We start from the raw sequence: 19,364 nt of genomic DNA, 5'->3' as shown, positions 1-19,364 counted from the left end.
AGTGAAATTTTTCTTCATGCTGTAAAAATGCAAATAAGATCTAATGCCCTCATCTTCTCATCAAATCAAATTTTCTTTCACGGATAAATACAGATGATTTCAAAGTTGTAATGAAGAATAACAGTACTATCATCCCCCTCCAAAGGGTTTTTATGGAGGGCTTAAAAGTAGTTTCAAGCAATACTCGACACATGTGAATTGATAGCAAATGACTAATTTTGTTATTCATATTGGTCAACTTGATGTACCATAAAACCAATGAGTATTTGATATTTTGGCTGCGAATTTTTAAATATCCGCCTGTGTGAAACAGGAAAAATTATTTAATGATAATTTGTTCTTCTAAAGAAAATACAGATTTTAACCAATCAGCCAGCTGACTTTTTACAATTTGGTAATAATTTTAAGATGACAGACAACAAAACTGCACAAAATGTAAATCAAGCTTATGTATTATTCTTTCAGTAATGGAAAAGCAAAGAGAACTAGAAAACGGACGAGAAATCCTGGTATGTGGAAAAAGATTTACAAAAAAAAAAAAAAAAAGAAAGTTTGGACAATCTTATATAAGTTAAAGGGGGTTAATAGTTGAATAAGGAAAATCTGCTGAAACTGATTGTTCAAACTGTATATTTTCTTGCAAATCAAAAATTATACTAGAAAAAAGAAATATTCAAACATTTCCGGAGTCAAGAAGCTAAAATGCTTTTTATGCTAAATTTACAAAAAAGGAATGAGAAAGTAACAGTTAGAACTGTTTCAGATAAAAAATAGCAGAAGCAAACATTATCGATAATTTTTTGGAAAATGATTGCATTATTAACTGAGTTTGTAAGAAGTTTTTTATAGGAATTATAAGCATTTTACAAATAAGAGTACATTATTTTTGCAATAAGCTAATAAATCGAAATACAGGTGCTCTATTTGAAAGGAAAAAAGCAAACCACATAGAGTAGAAATTGCCACAAAAATTGTAGCACAACCCAAAAAGAATATCTCGTAAATAAATTGAATTTTTCATTAATGCATGACTAATATACTGAACATTGTGCAAATAAAGAAGTTTCATCTGTCAAGCAACATATGTATAGAGAAGAATTTAATACAGAGCTTAATGTAAGTTTTTTAAGACCAAAATCAAACTCGTGTGACTGCTGTGAGGAGAATAAAATGAATACGGAGGATTTGCCAAATTTGAGTATAAAAAACAATTTGATCACATATTTTTTAAGATCAATTTTTATTAAGAAAGGAAAAGCTATTAAGAGTCCAGAAAAATTGTTTTATGCTTTCATATGGAAAATGTTGTTCAGTTTCGAAGAGCAAAAACATTTAGTTTCTTTTATAAAAGAAAACTATCATTTCTTAATCTCTTCATAATTCAATAGATAAGAAAGTCTACTGTTGTTTGTGGAGTGAGTATACTAGTGGCAGAAATGCAAATTGTATTTCATTAGTCTTGGTAAAAGTTTTGAAAAAAGGAAGGAGTTTACAAGTTGGAAAAACAGATTTGCAGCAAATAAAATCTCCAGTCTCTCATTGTTAAAAGCATCGACTCCTCTGAGCAAAAAAAAAAAAAAGCTGATGACATAAAGTCAATCCTCTGTTTTATGCCTACGATTGAGTATACTTTTTATGAAACAATCTTAAAGTAAAAACGTAACTCAACATTTTTAATTTTACTGAAACTTGTATTTTTTTTCGACATAATCTTTGATTCTTCCTGAAACGATTTTCTGTTGAAATTCTTTGATGTTTTTTGTGTACAGTTTAATATCCACTTTCAAAATATAGTGAGAATGTCAAGGCTGTGGGGCTCAGCGCTCATTTTTAATATTTTTTCTTGTTGGGGGTAGGTGAGTAATAATGTTTACTTTATCATAGATTTTATTAATTTGTGAAGACATTTTAATGAATAAATAACTTACAATAAAGTTTGCTCTATTTATTCTTTGTTATTAGTTTTATGTAAAATCTACATCAAAAAACTGCGTTTTTCAAAATAAACGTGTTTTAAAAGACCAATTTATAACAGCAGTTATATTACGAAAACTGCAAACTTAGTAAAATACTTCTTAAATGTTATCGTAATTTCTGTCCCTGGAGATAAAATAAATGAGCATTGTTTTTTTTACAGATAATGTTTTTAAGAATTTTTATCTCCCAATCAATTAATCTCAAATTTTAAAAGTAATTTTACTCTAAATTTTTTTAAAAATTAAATCTGAAAGAATATGATTACCATCTCTTTCAAATAAAGTGTTTGTAACTTTAAAAACGTAAAAAGAGAAAAAAAACTTTAAATCTTTAATCCGCATTTTTTTTTAATGATGAATTTTTTGGAGTTATAACAAATGGGGTCACTTGGGTCACGAAATATTCCTTTAAATTTAAACAATAACATCCAGGGTTTTTTTGTTGTTGTTGTTGATTTTAGATCAAAAAGTAGTTTGCTTAAGATCTTAAGTTTAAAAGCGATAAAAGCTTTCACTTTTTTGTTCGGACTTTCCTGTTTTTCGGGTTAATGTGCGATGCTACTGTAGGTGTTTCCATGTAAAGATGCAATTTTTTTTTTATTCCATTTCAATAAAACAGAATCAACAAAAAACTGAAAAAAAAAAAGAGAAAAAAAAAAAGGGAACTAGTTGTCATTTTTCAGACGTTAACAGGAGTAAATCAACTTAAAAGCTTTTTTTCGGTTCTTTTACATAATTTTAATACCTCCTCAGCAACCATGATTTCCAACTCTATTTTCGTTCCCTAAAACTAAATAAAAAGTACTAAAGAATTACCTTCATCCCATCTGTATACCATCTTCTCAAAACATTTAAATATTTTTACAATTTTATTCTTTTTACAAAATGGATATTTTTACAAATGGGTATTTTTACTGCTACAAACTCTCTCAGAATCCTTCCAGTAATAAAAAGAAAAAACAAAAATACTTTGTTATTTTCTGTTGAATACAACTATTTTGAATATATATTATCTACACATCGCAGGCTTAGATACAAAATATCAATAAATATCAAAAACTCATATTAAGGGCAGGTTAGTAAATCTATAGAAAAAGCGTTCCCCACCTCCACGACAAAGTGTAATATAAATAGTTTTATCGAACTTGGTGCAATTATTTGCTTGTATAAAAATAGAATAGAAACCAGAAGCAAATAGAAAGTACCAGCCTTTCTTTTTGCGTTTTGATTTTGAGTTTTTCTCATGCGTACATATTTTTTTTTACTGAAATATTTTTAAAGAGCTTTTTTTGCGTAACCTTCAACAAACTAGCAAAAGGTAAAAAATATTTTACTTAACTAAAAAAATAAATCCAAACTAGATGGCACTATAGTGATATAATACACACGGGATTAGGGTACAATGACGTCACCCTACTAACAGGGTACTAACATCTACAATGACAAGATATTCTTTAGCCCAGTTCAGCTACCTAGGAAGCTATCTAGGAACATCAGCACGAAGTTGGTGATATTGTTTCTAAACCATAAAACAAAGAAAGCATAAAACTGAAATGATATACACACATTGGTGTGTGTATATGTGTATGTATATATGCATGTGCATATGCACATATATGTGTATACGTATATATATGTATACATACATACATGCCTACATACATACATACATACATAGATACATAGATACATAGATACATACATACATAGATACATAGATATATAGATACATAGATACATACATACATACATACATACATACATACATACATACATACATACATACATACATACATACATACATACATACATACATACATACATACATACATACATACATACATGCCTACATACATACATACATACATACATACATACATACATACATACATACATACATACATACATACATACATACATACATTTCATATATATATATATATATATATATATATATATATATATATATATATATATATATATATATATAAAATTTCAGAAATCTATTATTATGTCCTTCAGTTTAAAAGTAAATATGGGACTAGGCGCTCACTATTTCCGGATCAGAAGGCACTCTCGACAGAAAATCCAAAAGTTCATTGTTAGATATTCCATGAGGTTTTCTTATTTTTTTTGTAAATTTATTGATACCCCACAAAAGCAAAAGGTAGCGTAGAGGGACGAGGTAAAGAACAACAGTAGCTAACAGCAAGATAACCATTAAAAGGTACGACAAGAACGGAACGGTCCACGCAAACGTGCTGCAAAACAAAGCACAAAATTATTTAGCCAATTTTTAAATTTACACCCCAATTTTTGCAATCTTTGGCAAAGAACGATAAAATCAAAGACGAAAAAAAAGAAAATTCCAGAACTTTTTAACTCTTTCGCCAAAAGATGCGATGTTGTTCAGGTGGTTTTGAACCAACGTACAAATATGATTAATTGCTTCCCACTTTTCTCGGAATGTCTTGGATTTTCCCTGTATACAAAAAAGTTCTGGTAACAGCGAGTAAAGTGTTGAAACAAAAAATAAACACCTAAAATGGGAACATTTTTTTTCAGTTCATGTACCTTTTTCGACTTTTCATCGTTATCGTCATCGTCTTCTTCGTAATCGTTTTCTCCTTTAATTTCCTTTAATTTCAATTAATAATTTATTTAAAATACTTAACAACACCTGAAAAAATGTTGAAATTCAAATAAAAAAAGATTTAAAATTTTTAAACAAAAATTACATCGTAACTTAGATGGGTGGGCGAGAATATTAGTACGATGTAATTCTTTAGTAGAGCCAAAAACAAGATCAGCGGCAACATAAACCAATCGAAATTCCAAACAAACAAAATGTAGATCTAAAAACAAAGCAATTTTACAACATTCTTATAGGTTTATTGCTGCAGAGATATTAATAGCAACAAGGAACGGTGGACAGACTTACCATAAATGCAAATCCGCTTCTGAATTTATATTTCCAGGTGAACAGGCTTTGAATAAATTCGCTTGTTGCGATAATACTTTGAATAAGGTTTGTGACGCGATTTACATTTTCTTGTAAGAGCTTAAACAAAAAAAGAATGAAACTTGACCTTTTTTTTCGTTTTTGTTGGTGTTGTTTTTGATTCATTTTAACTTTAAAGATGTTTTTTGGTCGGGCATTTTTTCTTTTATTTATGAGAACTAATTCTATTGAAAATCATTCACCTGTCTTCGAAACTTCGGTGCTTCTTCTGTTACTTTGACTTCTTTTGGAGTAAATGTTCTTAAACTAGCTCGAATGCTGTTGTAAACGATGGTAGCGGTCATTATGAGATGCCCCTTACTGTGTGTTTGCAATCGTTTGTCTTTCAACTGATAGCTACTTTTTTCACCAGATCTTATCTGTAATTAATATTACAATTACCCTAAAATATATAACGCTCTTGGTTACCTTTTACACTAAAAACAAAAGTAGCTACATAAATAAAAACCATTTACAGAGAGAAGTGGTATTTTCAATCGACCCAAGAACTCTGGTGCTCCTCGCTTGTCTTCATCAAAGACTGATATTTCAAGAGCGTCATGAATATCATAAATCATCCTGATATAAAAAAGAACAGTCTTTATAGATTTAGGTTACAGCTGCATGAGTAAAATACTAAGATAAAAGATTCATTTACAGCTCATAGACTTTCTCCCACTGTGGATTTAATGTTTTGTATATAGTGGGGGTAACCAGTCTTTGATTGGCAAGCTCGATGACTGCGAACGGATCACTTGCGCCACCCAAATCAGCGATAGCTAATCCAACAGCACGATGAAGCTTTATCTGAAACAAAACAAAATTTTTTTTTTCGTAAGAGTTAAATGTTCAAAAATAACAACTTCGAACCTAAAGAAAGCAACTTCGAACCTAAAGAAAGCAACTTCGAACCTGAAGACTTTAAAATACCTCACCTTATGCTAGAAAGAAAATGTTACCTGCATCCAACCGATTTGTTTGAGATTTTCCGCTGTCTTCAAAAACGAAAAACAATTCTCTTGCTTCTCGATTAAACTAGGATCGTCAACGTATGAATTTAAATCTGATATACAACCAGGGATGTTTAAACCTGTTATACAAAGATATAAGCAAATAATCCCTTGTTGGTCTTCCAAACCCAATTCCATGTAATGAGTTTTCTCTGCTGTTAGAGTGGATATATCGATCTTCCCCCTACATAAAAAGTTGGCTCAAAAAACTAAAAACTCAAACAACATCGGGTAAATGTAAAAACTATAAAAACTACTTCGTAAATTAAATTTAAACTTGTTGTACCTCCCTATTAATACTTCCTTTCCAGACTCCTTATCCCAGACACTTACTTCCAAACATGAAAATGCCCCAGACATCACTAATTTCATGTCGAACTGCTCGTTCCAAATGGGATTAGCAGTTTGCTTGCTAACCTAAAAATCGACCGCAAAAAAAGAATACTCAGTTGTAACTAATTATTTCAATCTCTATAGCAACATTAAGCCACGTACCCTTGATTTATATTTGTCTGCACCAACTTTAAATCTGACGAAAATGTCACAACAACCTAAACAAAGTTAAATCTGATCAACAAAATAAGGACTTTCTTCGGAATTAGTAAATGAGTGTAACACACGTGTATATACATATATTACATTCATATACAAGAATTGTATTAAATTTGTGACATACGTGCAAAGCAGTAGAATCTTGATAAAACGAACCGAAAATGTTTATATAGAGAATTGTTATATTAACTATTTATTTACATCAAGTTGTAAGTTAGAACTAGAGTGTAGGGGAAATGAGATTATTATATGGAGATCTTTTTATCGAGATCGTTATATCGAGATTGTTATATCGAGATCGTTATATCGAGATCGTTATATCGAGATTGCTAAATGTTTAAAAAACTTACCAACTTGGGTAATCGGTTTCAAATTTTTACCCTCCGCTAGTACAACAGAAAGCATTGAATCGCATATTTGACCTTTGCTACCGTGCTTCACACGTTTTACGATGGGCAGTTGGAGATGCTACAAAATAAGTTATCGCAGAAGTGACCACGTTATTAACAAACGTAACGACAACAATAAAATTTAGAGCAAATAAATTTAAATTTCTGAAAAGGGGTAAAAAAAATTAGAATGAGGGTGGAAAAACTCGATACAAAACTATACAGCATTTAACGTCTAAACATAAAACCGCTTCAAAGTGTTGACAAGTTATTCAGCAATACTTTGAGTAAGAAAAACGAGAAGCCGTAAAGTTAAAATACAACAAAAAAAATCCTATAAATAAATCTATAAAAGGAGCATCATAATAATAATAAAATTGTTATAGCGTTTTGTTGTTTTTTTTTGTTTTTTTGTTGTTTTTTTTCTTTTCTTTTTTTTTAAAACAGAAAACTGCCGTAACATCTTTTTGAAGAGATAGTTATGACTATAAGGATGTAAAACGTATTTCTCTCGATAACACAAACTTATTTTATTTCTCTCGATGACACAAACTTATTTTATGCTTATTCAAACAATATTTAAGAGTAACCTAATAGTCAAGAAATTCGAGATTTTATTCACTACACTTCAGCCTTAATACACACGTATACTGCGGCAACTGAAAAATTTATCGTAAAATTTGAAAATTTTGCAACCTTCTCATCAAAAAACTAACCTCCGCACAGGAAGTACGTTTTGGAGAATCAAAAACCGATAGACTGCTTTTCCAACAGGAAATTTTAGACAAGCTGCCTGAACTACTACTTTCAGCCAGCATATTAAAGTCTTCGTCTTTATTTATCTTTTTACCGCTACCAGCTAGCATACTAAAATCTTCGCTTTTGCTGTTTTTTTTACCGATTTCAGCCAGCATACTAAAGTCTTCATCTTTGCTTTTTTTTTTTGTTTTTAAATTGGCTTTTTTTATCAAGGTAAAAAAAAAGGACTTGCTGTTCTTCGAGTTTAAATCCATATCGCTTAAACATTTTACTATTTGTTTACTAAAAGAAATTTTTTTTCCAACATCGGATATTTTGCTTGCATTCAAAAAATCTTGAGAGGCGGCCAATGAATTTTCAGATGAATCGATGTTGCTAGCACTGTCCTGTCGATTATTGACATGGATTTTATTTTCAGTAAAGCTCGTTTCTGTCTTTTTTACATTTAGTTCGGAAGAAAAACGATTGAATGAATTGGTTACGTCATAGTCTAACCTAGACTTTTGTAAAACCAAACTCGCACTTTTATCTTTGAAATGATCTTCACGATCTATAAAATTATCTTCACGACCTACAAAATTATCTTCATAATCGCCAGGGACACATATAGAAGGGGTAGCACTCTCTCTTGATATTAGTTTTTTTTTCTGGAAGATCCCAGTTGGTTGATTCGAATAAATAAAAACGCTACGGAAACCATCGTCACTTATATTCATCTTCGAAGAACCATTACTTTTGTCTTTGCAGGTTCCATTCAGACTCATAATTGCTTTTCAAACATCAAATTTTCACGAAAAAATTTGTCCAAATTGGTAAAGAAATCCAGGTTGCTTTTTAAATTAGCCACAGGATCATAAAAAAACGTTACCAAAATGAAATTTTGAAACTGCATTTAGTGTGAAAACACAGATGAAAAAGAAAACATTGGTTTTCATTAAACAAATATTTCACTTTATTCTTTACACAGGGCATTAAACACTTTTAAACAAAGGGCCAACACAAACCATAACAAAAGTTAATTTTTATTATTTTTATCGTTAAAAAAAATAACGAGTAAGTAAACACGTGAAACAAAAAGCTCCCTTTAATTATTCAAGAAATATCGAATTTGATTTTAACAATGCCAAAATTCACACGAGGCTGTAAAATTCACAGCAGTAACTGAAGAAATAAAATCTTTTTTTTTTTTTTTGATTTGAAAAAAAGATTTTATATCTTACGCATTTTTAAAACATCATTTGCTGTTTTAAAACAAAATGTAAGAAATTAAACTTTTTTACGGTTTACCTTATAAATGACGTAAAAAAAAACCCAAGAAAATATCAAGGGCTTCTTGTTTTTAGACCGAAAGTTTTTTAAAAATACATTTTTGCGCTGAAAACAGCTCCAGACATTTTAAATTTAAAATTGTCGTGGGATACAGAAAAAAGTTTATGAAAATGTCAGGTTTTCGATTTCATTTAACTTATTCAATTTCCACTTGCATATCTTTATTCATATGAAAAGTACGATGTAAAGTGCTTCAATATGATAAAATATGAAAAAAAAATATGAAAATGCGGCGAGCAACATCAAGTCCAGCAATACGCGCCACTAAGCTCTCTTGGTGAGGAAAATGCAGTGCAATAAGAGATTTGTCATTAATTTGTGTTTCTTTTACAACAAACTAGTTTCTTTTCCTTTCCCGTCTTAGAACACATTAGTGGACACACTGACCAGTTTTTTTTATATCAAAGCGATTGTTTTTCAAAAAAACTAGCAACAATATTTGACTCTGGTTTGATTCTCCATAAAAAAATAACTTTTGAAGAATAGACTATTATTGCTGAAATATCGCTGTCAAATAAAATACATCAGTATATATTCAACAGCCAGTTAAAATGCAATGACTTTAGGAGTTTAAGGTCAAACTTTTACAGTGTAGCTAAGTTTCTGCGTATCGAAACTATGACGATACGATAATATTTCAATACGATACTGATTATCGAAAATGTAATAGTTATAGTTACGATATGTTATCATAACTATATTTAAGATATTATCATAACTAAATTAAGATATTATATAGTTTCGATACGCAGGAGCTTAGTTACGATAATATCTTAAATATATTTAGGATAAGTTATCGTAATTATTTTTAAGTTATCATAACTGTATTTAAGATAATATATAGTTTCGATACGCAGTCATAGTTTCGATACGCAGCCACAGTTTCGATACGCAATCATAGTTTCAATACGCAAGAGCTTAGTGTAGACTTTAAATAACATCGCTTTTCAAAACCAAATGAGACAATATCGCACAGAAACTTCGTTCAAAATTTCTTTCTACAATTACACGAACACAAATCAAATGGGAACTTAAGTGAGCTTTTGTAAGCCTATCAGATATATGTAAATAAATAATTTTCCTAACAGAAATAACGCCAAAAAAAAGTGATTATTCAAAAAAGACATGTACACGAGCGTAAAACAGACTTAAGCCTTGTTTATAGTAAAAAAATGATATGTTAGTAGATGTAAATTTGCAATTTTATAGCCATTACATGATCTCCTTACATAACAAAGCCGACTCAGCATTTTTCCTGTGCATAAATAATCAATTTAAAATCATTTTGATTAAATAAGCTTTGGTTAAAATTTGGGCGACCAATCACAATCTATCATGTCTGTCGTTTTTTGAAATTTTAGAAATATGCCAAAACCATTTTTGCGTAAAACTTTCACTTCAGTTTTCTTTTTTACATGACTTTGGCAAAAAAAAGTCATTGAAATGTTCATTGAAATATAAATATTTATTGAAATATTACTTTGTATAATCTTGCTATTGTGTGCAACTACAACTCACTAATTTTTGACTCAAATATTTCTGTACACACAATTATAATTTCTCCACCCACTTTTTTATAACTTTTTTTTTTTTTTTTTTTTTTCATTTTTTTAGTAATATCTTTAAAAAGGTTAATTAGGTCTCTCAGCTCAGGATTTGTTTGCTTTGTCTCATTTTTTTGTCTCACTTGGATTTCAAACGTAAATCAAATTTTTTTTGAGAAAAAGAATTCATGTTTGGAGTAAAAAATTACAACTATTAGATATCCCCTATGACTCACGAACATGAAAGAGTTTTTTTTTGTAACCAAAAGTCTAAAATTCATACTTTTAATACAGCTATTCACGAAAGTTTAAACGGTTGCAGAACTTTTATCAAGTATTTTTGGTTTTTGTTTAATAAAGAAAAACTGTAAAATGATATCGACTTAATTTTTTTTTATTTATTAAAGAAAAAGTAATTAGCTTTAAAATGAATATGAACATGTTATAGAAATTTTAATATTTAGTTAGAAAAAAGCTATTACAAAAAATCTTATAGGAAAAATAAGAAGCACAAAAGTTTAAATGAATTGCAACATTCGAACAAAAAATGAAAAAAAAAGTGAAATTAATATTTGAATTGTCCTCCTTTGTTTTTATAGCAAAGATAAACTCATTTATTCAATGCATACAACTAATTTCATGCACATCACGTGAGGTACCTTCAGCCAGTACTCATTCAAAAGTTGCTTTAAATGCTGAGTTGATTGAATTTCATGAGATGTCAGTTGATTGTCGATCCAAGACCAAATATTTTCGATTGGGTTGAGATCTGGTGATCTAGGGCACCAGGGCATCACATTGAACTTTTTTTTCAAAAAATATTCTTTGATTGAGTGTGCTGTATGAGCTGAAGCCCCGTCTTGTTGAAAGATGAATTGCTTACTTCTGCCATACATTTGTCTGATTGATGGAACTAAACACGTTTCCAATGTGTTCTTGTAGGTGTATTGATTAATTCGGCCTTCATACAGCTCACAGAAGCCTATACCTTTGTGAGAAAAACATCCCCAGATGCCTACCGAACCTCCACCACCTTGTCGACGATGTTGCAAAAACCTGTTTGAATATTTCTCAAATGCAAATCTTTTGACATAGATTCTTCCCTTGCGGTTTACAACTTGAAAGTTAGCTTCATCACTCCAAATAACCTTTGCCCACTGTTCTACAGACCAGTCCAGCCTTTCTTTGGACCACACTCGTTGTTTACGTTTATCCGTGATTGAAAGAATAGGTTTTTTAGCAGCTATGTACGTTCCAATACCTTTGTCCGACAATGTTTGTCTCACGAGCTCTCTGCTAACTTTTGGATTATTTTTTGACTCATCGAAGATTTGTGCTAGCTTTTTTGTAGCTGAGTCTGGGGTTTTCTCTGCTCATTCTGAATATACCATTTTTGTCACGGTTGCTGAGTTTGGATGGTCTCCCAGTACGCGGCATGTTGGAGACATCCTTGGTAAGTTCCCAGGTTTTGATGGTTTTTCTAACGCAATATTCAGAAATGTTAAGTATTTTGCCTATTTGAACGTTTGTGTGATTTTTTGTCCGCGCCATACCAATAACTTGCCATTTGATGTCACTAGAAACTGATTTTCAACCCATTTGCACGCAATTGAAATTAATTTGAAATTCACAATATTTTAAGTTGATTTTTAATGAATTAAAAGCTGCCTGATGATGTTGTGATGAATTTTTTGATTGAAAAACTACTCAATTATTTGCTAATTAATTGATAAATTTGCTGTGAAAAAAAATTTCGCAGCGGATTTATCAATTAATTAGCAAATAATTAATCCTAAATAAAATCGTTTAAACTTTTGTGAAACCTCTTAATTTGTATCACCTACCTTTTAATGAAATTTCTGAGTAAACGGTAATGAGTCAAAACCTACTTTTTTTTATTTTAATAACAAATAACCTATTTACCAAATTGGAAAAATACTTATTTTGATATCTATTTCCGTTAGATTTTTATTCAAGAAAAACCGAAGATTAGATTTGAAAATTCTGCAATCGTTTAAACTTTCGAGAATAGCTGTATACAGCATGTTGGATGATTAAACAAAATTACAATTTTTTTAATTGTTGAGCCAACGCAGGTTAAACTTAAAACTTTATTCAATAAATATTAGGTACCAGTCTCTGTATAGTTTCAGCATTGTCTGAACTGCATAAATGAATTTTATTACACTTTGTATAATTTAAAACAAATAAATTAATATTGAACTGGTTTAAGTAGGTATTAAACTCTTCTGTCTTAACAAAGTTAAAAAACATAATAAAAGTTGTATTTACATCACTTTTCTCTTTTGGAGACTTTGGTGCAATTGTCAATTTTACACGAATAAAACCAAGGTCTTCATCAAATCCATTGCTGTTGATTAATGGCAATTTCAAATCATATTGTCTGTAAAATAAAATGAATCTCAATACACTCTTTAATTTTTAAAAAAATTCTTTTAAAAATTTAATCTAATAAAAGCTACTTGGCTATAGGGGCAAGTAGATATAGTTGATTTTACAGTTTTCTGCCATCAAGCACCATCACCTCACAGGAGGCCTTTTTCCTTTGTCAACTTATCTGCAATTGTTATCTCAGACCACATAGCAGTTACAAGTAACAGTTTTTGTAATTTCTGTTTTTATGGTAATTTTCTGAACTCTGTTTTACTTTACAAAAACAAATCTTTAGAAAAATAAAAAACTTTTCTTTAAACTTTTCAATAAAATATTCAGGAAATCTTTACTGACAACTACCAGTTTGCTTTTCATATGTAGAAAAGCCAAAATAAAAAGACAAAAAAAAAAAAAAAATACTTAGAGCACGTTATGTTAAAATTTGTTGCTTTGAGTTTCTAATTAATTCATTCTTCTAATATTTAACAAACTATCAATAAAATGCCTCCAAATATCAATATCAAAACTTTACAGGAGTAAAATTGGAGTTATTATTCCTAATCAATGATAGTAAAAATCCATCTAAAAATCTTTTACAATCTTTTAGAATTACTTACTTGTTAATCTTTAACGCACCGAGAGAGACTTTACATAATCCCATACTATCATCATACAAAATTCTGTCAAAATCATAAACTTTGAAAGCAAGATCAGTGTCAATATTTTCTACAAAGAAACTGAAGCTTTCATTCCATTGTGGATCAAGGTTACGATAAACAATTTTTGTTTTGTGAATACATTTTGAATTGAGTTTTACTTTAACATAAGGATCACTAGTACCTAAATGAACAAAAAAAGAAAACCATTTTCTGTTAAACATAAATTTCGTGAAATGTTTTATTTGGTGTTCTGTTTTTTTAAATGTTTTCCACCTATTCATATTATTTACTTTAAATGATTAATCGATAGAAAGTTATCAAAATTTATAGACATGCATATTTAATATCACATTTAGGTAATACAATATTTTTAGTTCTCTGTAAAAATTTCTGTTAAATTTTTTTGAAAAGAAAAATTTCTACCTGAAGAATCACGAGCAATTAGTCCTATACCAGAAACAATTTCTCCTTCAACTACAAATACTGAATAGGTACCTCTATTGTATAATGCAGCTGCCTATAATAAAAATGATAAAGTGCTTTTAGAATTTCTGCTATATTTTACACTTTTTATATAGATTTACATGGCAGAATCCAACTAATGGGTTAGTTGAGAACTCGTTCTATTCGGAAACTGATGAGAACTCATTCAGAAACTTAATACCATTTTCATATTAAATATTCCATTTTTTAAATTCTCTTTGTATATCTAATAAAATCTTTTGTCCACTTTAATTTCCTTATAAAGAAATCTTTTGTCCACTGTAACTTCCTTATAAAGAAATTTTTTGTCCACTTTAATTTCCTTATAAAGAAAGTTTCTTGTTCATAGTAAATTCTCTAATAAACAATATTTTATACAACTTATGTGATGTAAAATTTTCAGTAAAGAAAAAAATTATTACTAAACTTACTGTAAGCTCTTCTTCTGGTACTGTGCACTGGTTTTCCTCTTCAATATCACATGTATTCTCACTTCCTAAACTGTTCCGATCAGATTCCAATTTGTTAACACTATCTGTGTATAAATAAATATGTAAATATCAAAAGAGAGTGTATGAAAATTTTCCAAATTGCATGAAATTATTTTAAAAAATGTTAACAAACTACCTAATAATATTTTATCTAATAATCAGAATTATCAAATATCTAACAAACATAAGTTACCCGCAGAATTGCTGGAAATAAGTATTTTTCAACTGAGAATAACAAGTGCCATTACAAAAAAAGGACTCCTATTATTAATCAAACGCTCCATCATACTAGAAAAGATAGAGGCTCTTAAGTGTTCAAACTCTGCAGCACATACAGAAATACAACAAACTATTTATAATTTGATAGGGATGTGTATTCAAAAGAAGACAAAGTTATTATGTTATATAGTCAGAAAAATTAGCTAGAAAAAAAAATAGAAAAAGATCTAAGTCTAAGTAGAATTTTTAATGGAGAAATCCACTATATAATTATTGAGATGAGCCCACATGACTAAATATTTTAAAACTTTAGCACTTTGTTATGCTAGATGATTGCAGAACTTTATCAAAAATGAAAAAAAGAAAATCATATAAAATTAAAACCTAAACTTATTATTTACTTAAAAATGATGATAATAATAATATAAGTTAATAAAAGAAATTGAAAATAATTACATATTGGACAATAAAAAATGGTTTAAACTTACTATTTACTTAGAAATGATGATGATAATAATAGAAATAGAATAATAATATTTGTTTTTTTTATTATTTTTTTATTGGACAATAAAAAATGATTTAAAGTATTTAAGCTTAGCAAAAAAAATGTCAGAAAAAAATTGTTATTCTTAAGTGACAAACATTATCTCTGAGATATATTACTAGTATTTATAGTTAGTATATATATAAATTATAAATATTTTTCATAATAAATTTCTATAACTTTTCATATGAATACTCAAAAAGAAAACTGCTCACCTGATAATCAGCAAATGTAAAGACACTTTTTAAACTACTCTGCAAACTTTGGTAAATAAACTAAACTTTGAATCTTCTGAATAACTATCTGTTGAGTTAACTTCTGATTTGACATAAAATTATTAGTAGAACACTAACCTGTTTTTGAATTTTTAATCTAGCTATCAAAATAAATAACAACAAATTTATCAAACATAAAAGTTATTCAAAGATGTTAATGTTTTTTAAATCATAAGGGAACAATTTGTGTAATGATGGTAAAAGAAATTTCAAAAAATGGATTTGAAAAAATAAATTTACTAAACTTCATTATGAAGTTATAACTAGAGTTATAAGAAATATGCTAATGTCAATAAAAAAAACTTAACACAGAAAAAAAAAGTCTAGTGGTAAGCTGCACCTTTTAAAATAGATCATGCATTTGATTGCCTTGATGATGCTTTTATGATTTCATCAGGGTAAAATTGTTATCTTGAAGACTTTGAGCATTTTTTACAACCTAAAACTGTTGCGCTTAAAATCTTAATTTCTATAACTTTAAAATCTGTTTTGATAAATGTAAAAAAACACTATAACTAAAAATGTAATTTTAATGAAAGATCTTTTTTTTGGATTGACTTTCTTACTTCATACAATTACATAAGTGCCTAACTATATAATTACATAAGTGCCTAACTATATAATTACCTTCATCCTCACTGCTACTATTCTTGCTTTCCAAATCAGCAGATGTTGCAGCCGAAACAACATGTTTAAAATCATATGTCCCTGCTGAAAATTGATTGATGTCAGCTTCTGTGCTAACAAAACTATGATAGCTACTACTTTGTGTTAGATCCATCATTGACTTTGACTTACTTGAGTTCTTTTTACGAAAAACCTTACCAATACTTGAGAAAACATTCTTTTTCTTTTTAAGAGAATCTGACATAGAAACAGAATCTAAAAAAGAAAACCTTTTATGAAAACACTGAATAAACAAGTTAAGTAATCACTAGTAAATTAAATAACTGTCGCTGGTATCATTCTTAACATTTACAAAACATTTATATTAATATAGAATTTTAAATCAATAAATTATAAATAAGTTTCAAATGAAACAACAAAAAATAAGGATCTTCTTTTGAGAACTTCATTATGTAAAACATAAAGAATATAAAATAAGTGTAATTGAACTGGGTTTCTTTACACTTTTTTTATTTAAAAAAAATGTGTTTTTAAAAGGTTTGATCATTGCTATTAAAAGATGTTTTTAGTTTAAGAAAGAAAAAATCCACCTGTCTCTTCTCCTATTTAAATATGTCATAAAACTTTGTAGTCTATTTTCCTGTCCTAAAATATTGATATTACTAGTCTAACTCTTAACGAACTTGTAAAACAGTACATAATAGTTATGCCAGAGAGACATCACACATGAACGCTACATTGTTTTAAACATAATTAAAACTAACCTCTATTTTCGCATTCATTATCATTCATGATACTTTAGCTAACTCTTAGTTAACTAATAATTAACTACTAAAAAAACAAAGTAAAGTTAGGTCAGAATATATAAAAGATAAATTGTATTATCAGAATCGTGAAATTTTAGAATATCTCAAATAAATTTGCCAAGTACACAAAAACCCCGCACATATTAGGATGACGCGAAATAAAAAAATGGACCTACAATATAGAACATAAAACTTACAAGAATTAAGAGAGTCAATATAATAATTTATTAAGGTGCAAAAAATCAAACAATATATGTGCAGAAAAAGTACGATGATTCCCACGTAAGTGTATGTCCACTACAACTGTCTTGCAGTTACACGAGGTATTTTGATCGACTATTGTAATAAACAATTTCGCGTCACCGCTCGCAAATAAAATAAAAACGATAAATTAAACCAACTACCCCCCTCCCTCGCTTCTCGTCGCTTCCACATTTCAGATTAAACTCATAATAGTAAAGTTTTAAGTAATAATCGAATGGAAATTTGAATGGAAAAGCACCTATTATTCCCAAAGATCAATATCGACTTAAGAAATTTATAAGCGCAGAAGTTTTACACAAAGTTTTTTTCCTTTGCAATTTTCAAAACTTCGTAAAGGTACTGGAAACATAACGGCGTACATTGTTGAAAAGATAAAAAGAAGTTTTTTTTACTCTATTGCAATCTAATTCCAGCAAACAAAGGGAGTCTCTGAGACGCCTTATCCATCTAAACTGTCTTGAAGACGTCTGCTGCGATGTAACTAGCTAAAACTGATGATTTAAAATAACAACTTTTTTGTTGCTCCATAAATTACAACGCGAAACTTAATTATGAGTTATTATTACAAATGATGTTTTTCATAACTCCAGGAACTGTAAAAACACAATACATTCTGATGTAAAACAAATAAATAATTCTTTTAAATCTCCAATTAGATTTTTTTATAATGCCGCTTATAAAGGATTAACTGAAATTCAAAAACCGATAGGTTTGGAGATTGTTTTTTCTATCTCTTACAAATTCTCTCTCCACCTCACAAATGTCTGTTTATAGTCAAATTAATTCAAATACAACGTAAGTCATTTTTTTAAGAATTAAATTCAAACAGGCCGTAAGTTATTTAAATTAATCAGTTCGAAAGGAAATTCTAAAAACACTTGATAATCTTTATGTAACAGTTAGAACTAGAAAAATTTTGGTAAAAATAAAATCTTAGATTTCATAAAAAAATTAATTCTATTAAGTTTTTATTGCGTCCTGAAAAATAGTTAAAATAGTCAAACAGCTTGTATTTAAGTTACGGTAAAAATATACAAAGAGCCATTTGTGAGGGAGAAAGGAGTGCCAAATGATGATCGGCGGGGTACCAAATCATCGTACTTTTTTAACACGATTTTTTTTTTTTGTTTTTTGTAATCTAATTATCTAATTGTTTAATTATTATCTATTTTATCTAAGTTAATTTTATCAAAATTATTAATTTTTATCTATGTTATTTATCTATGTTACTGTAGAGTTGTTTTGTTGTCTAATGATGTTACGCGAGAATTTGTAAAAATAATTTTTGTCTTCAGCTGAAAAAGTGAAATTTCAAGAGCTGCTTAAGAAAAGAACCTTCTTTTTTAACTTAGTTCTCTACTGGCAAAGTTTTGGGATATGTTATAACTACCAATCATACATAGCAAATTACCCATCATGCATAGTAAGTAAAGTTACTATATCTCATACCACGGTCGAGTCAGGTGATAGCCACAATGAGTATGACCACGCTTCCCCTTGCATGTGCTTATCATGCTCTTGCCAAAAGAGCTGTTTATCAACTATTTCATCTTGCAGTATAAGAAGATTTCACTCGTGGCTCAGGATAGAGAAAGGAGAATCTTCTCCACATTTTTCAGAAAGAGTTTTTAAATTTATCATTTATTTGTAAGATCTTGATTTTGTTCTGCAATATATGTATAATATATATATACTACAGCTCGATTTACATCTCGAAACTATATTCCAAAGTGTTCTCTTAACGAAAATTTTCTTTTGTTTTATTGATTTATTTTTGCAGGTCGCGTATTACCACAATTAAATTGTTCCAATCTTGGTGACGTTTAACATAAATTTGTTTATAATCAAAAACAATCCTTCTTATTACAATAGTTGGCAACTGTAAATGAAAATCATCAAATTATAATGGTTGGCAATTATAAACGAAAGTCGTTGAAGGGATTAAAATTGGTTAAATCTATGAAAAACTGTCAAAAATATTCTGAAAGAAAATCCATTCAACTCAGTTAAAACTTTCGATGTCAACAGGACGAGTTTTTGCC

At 29.0% G+C, this 19,364-nt stretch overlaps 1 protein-coding gene across 4 annotated transcripts; it reads right to left on the bottom strand.

Annotated features, from left to right (window-relative positions):
- Positions 1-2,689: 2,689 nt before the first annotated feature.
- LOC145187609 (multiple C2 and transmembrane domain-containing protein 1-like) lies at positions 2,690-19,158 on the bottom strand. Of its 4 annotated transcripts, none has more exons than XM_090076668.1 (20): positions 18,772-19,158; positions 17,017-17,083; positions 16,253-16,507; positions 14,528-14,631; positions 14,037-14,130; positions 13,572-13,794; positions 12,853-12,964; positions 6,890-7,007; positions 6,483-6,538; positions 6,274-6,404; positions 5,937-6,171; positions 5,636-5,784; positions 5,454-5,556; positions 5,181-5,357; positions 4,918-5,037; positions 4,715-4,831; positions 4,551-4,613; positions 4,352-4,458; positions 4,030-4,237; positions 2,690-3,495 (listed from the first exon to the last, which is right to left on the bottom strand). In XM_090076668.1, exons 2-20 carry the CDS (start codon positions 17,042-17,044, stop codon positions 3,457-3,459), a joined length of 2,439 nt encoding a protein of 812 aa, XP_089932794.1. In that variant the 5' UTR covers positions 17,045-17,083; positions 18,772-19,158; the 3' UTR covers positions 2,690-3,456. The 4 variants fall into 4 exon arrangements, with proteins under 4 accessions (XP_089932794.1, XP_089932793.1, XP_089932792.1 ...); XM_090076667.1 differs by lacking the exon at positions 18,772-19,158 and adding an exon at positions 17,256-17,404; XM_090076666.1 differs by lacking the exon at positions 18,772-19,158 and having other exon boundaries at positions 17,017-17,167.
- Between the last annotated feature and the right edge of the window lie 206 nt (positions 19,159-19,364).

This window comes from Hydra viridissima, unplaced genomic scaffold, assembly GCF_058129835.1.
Source record: "Hydra viridissima isolate aposymbiotic clone 2 unplaced genomic scaffold, HvirCarnegie_v1 scaffold_1, whole genome shotgun sequence".
Classification (NCBI taxonomy): domain Eukaryota; kingdom Metazoa; phylum Cnidaria; class Hydrozoa; order Anthoathecata; family Hydridae; genus Hydra; species Hydra viridissima.
Note: the sequence above shows the minus strand (reverse complement) of the source record. Positions and strands in the feature narration are given on the sequence as shown.

Coding starts and splice junctions, on each gene's coding strand:
- LOC145187609 (XM_090076668.1), bottom strand. CDS start 17,044: ATGAATGATAATGAATGCGAAAATAGAG. Junction 14,632..16,252: donor TAGTAGCAGTGAGGATGAAG/GTAATTATATAG, acceptor ATTTATACACAG/ATAGTGTTAACAAATTGGAA. Junction 5,785..5,936: donor AACAAATCGGTTGGATGCAG/GTAACATTTTCT, acceptor GTTTTGTTTCAG/ATAAAGCTTCATCGTGCTGT.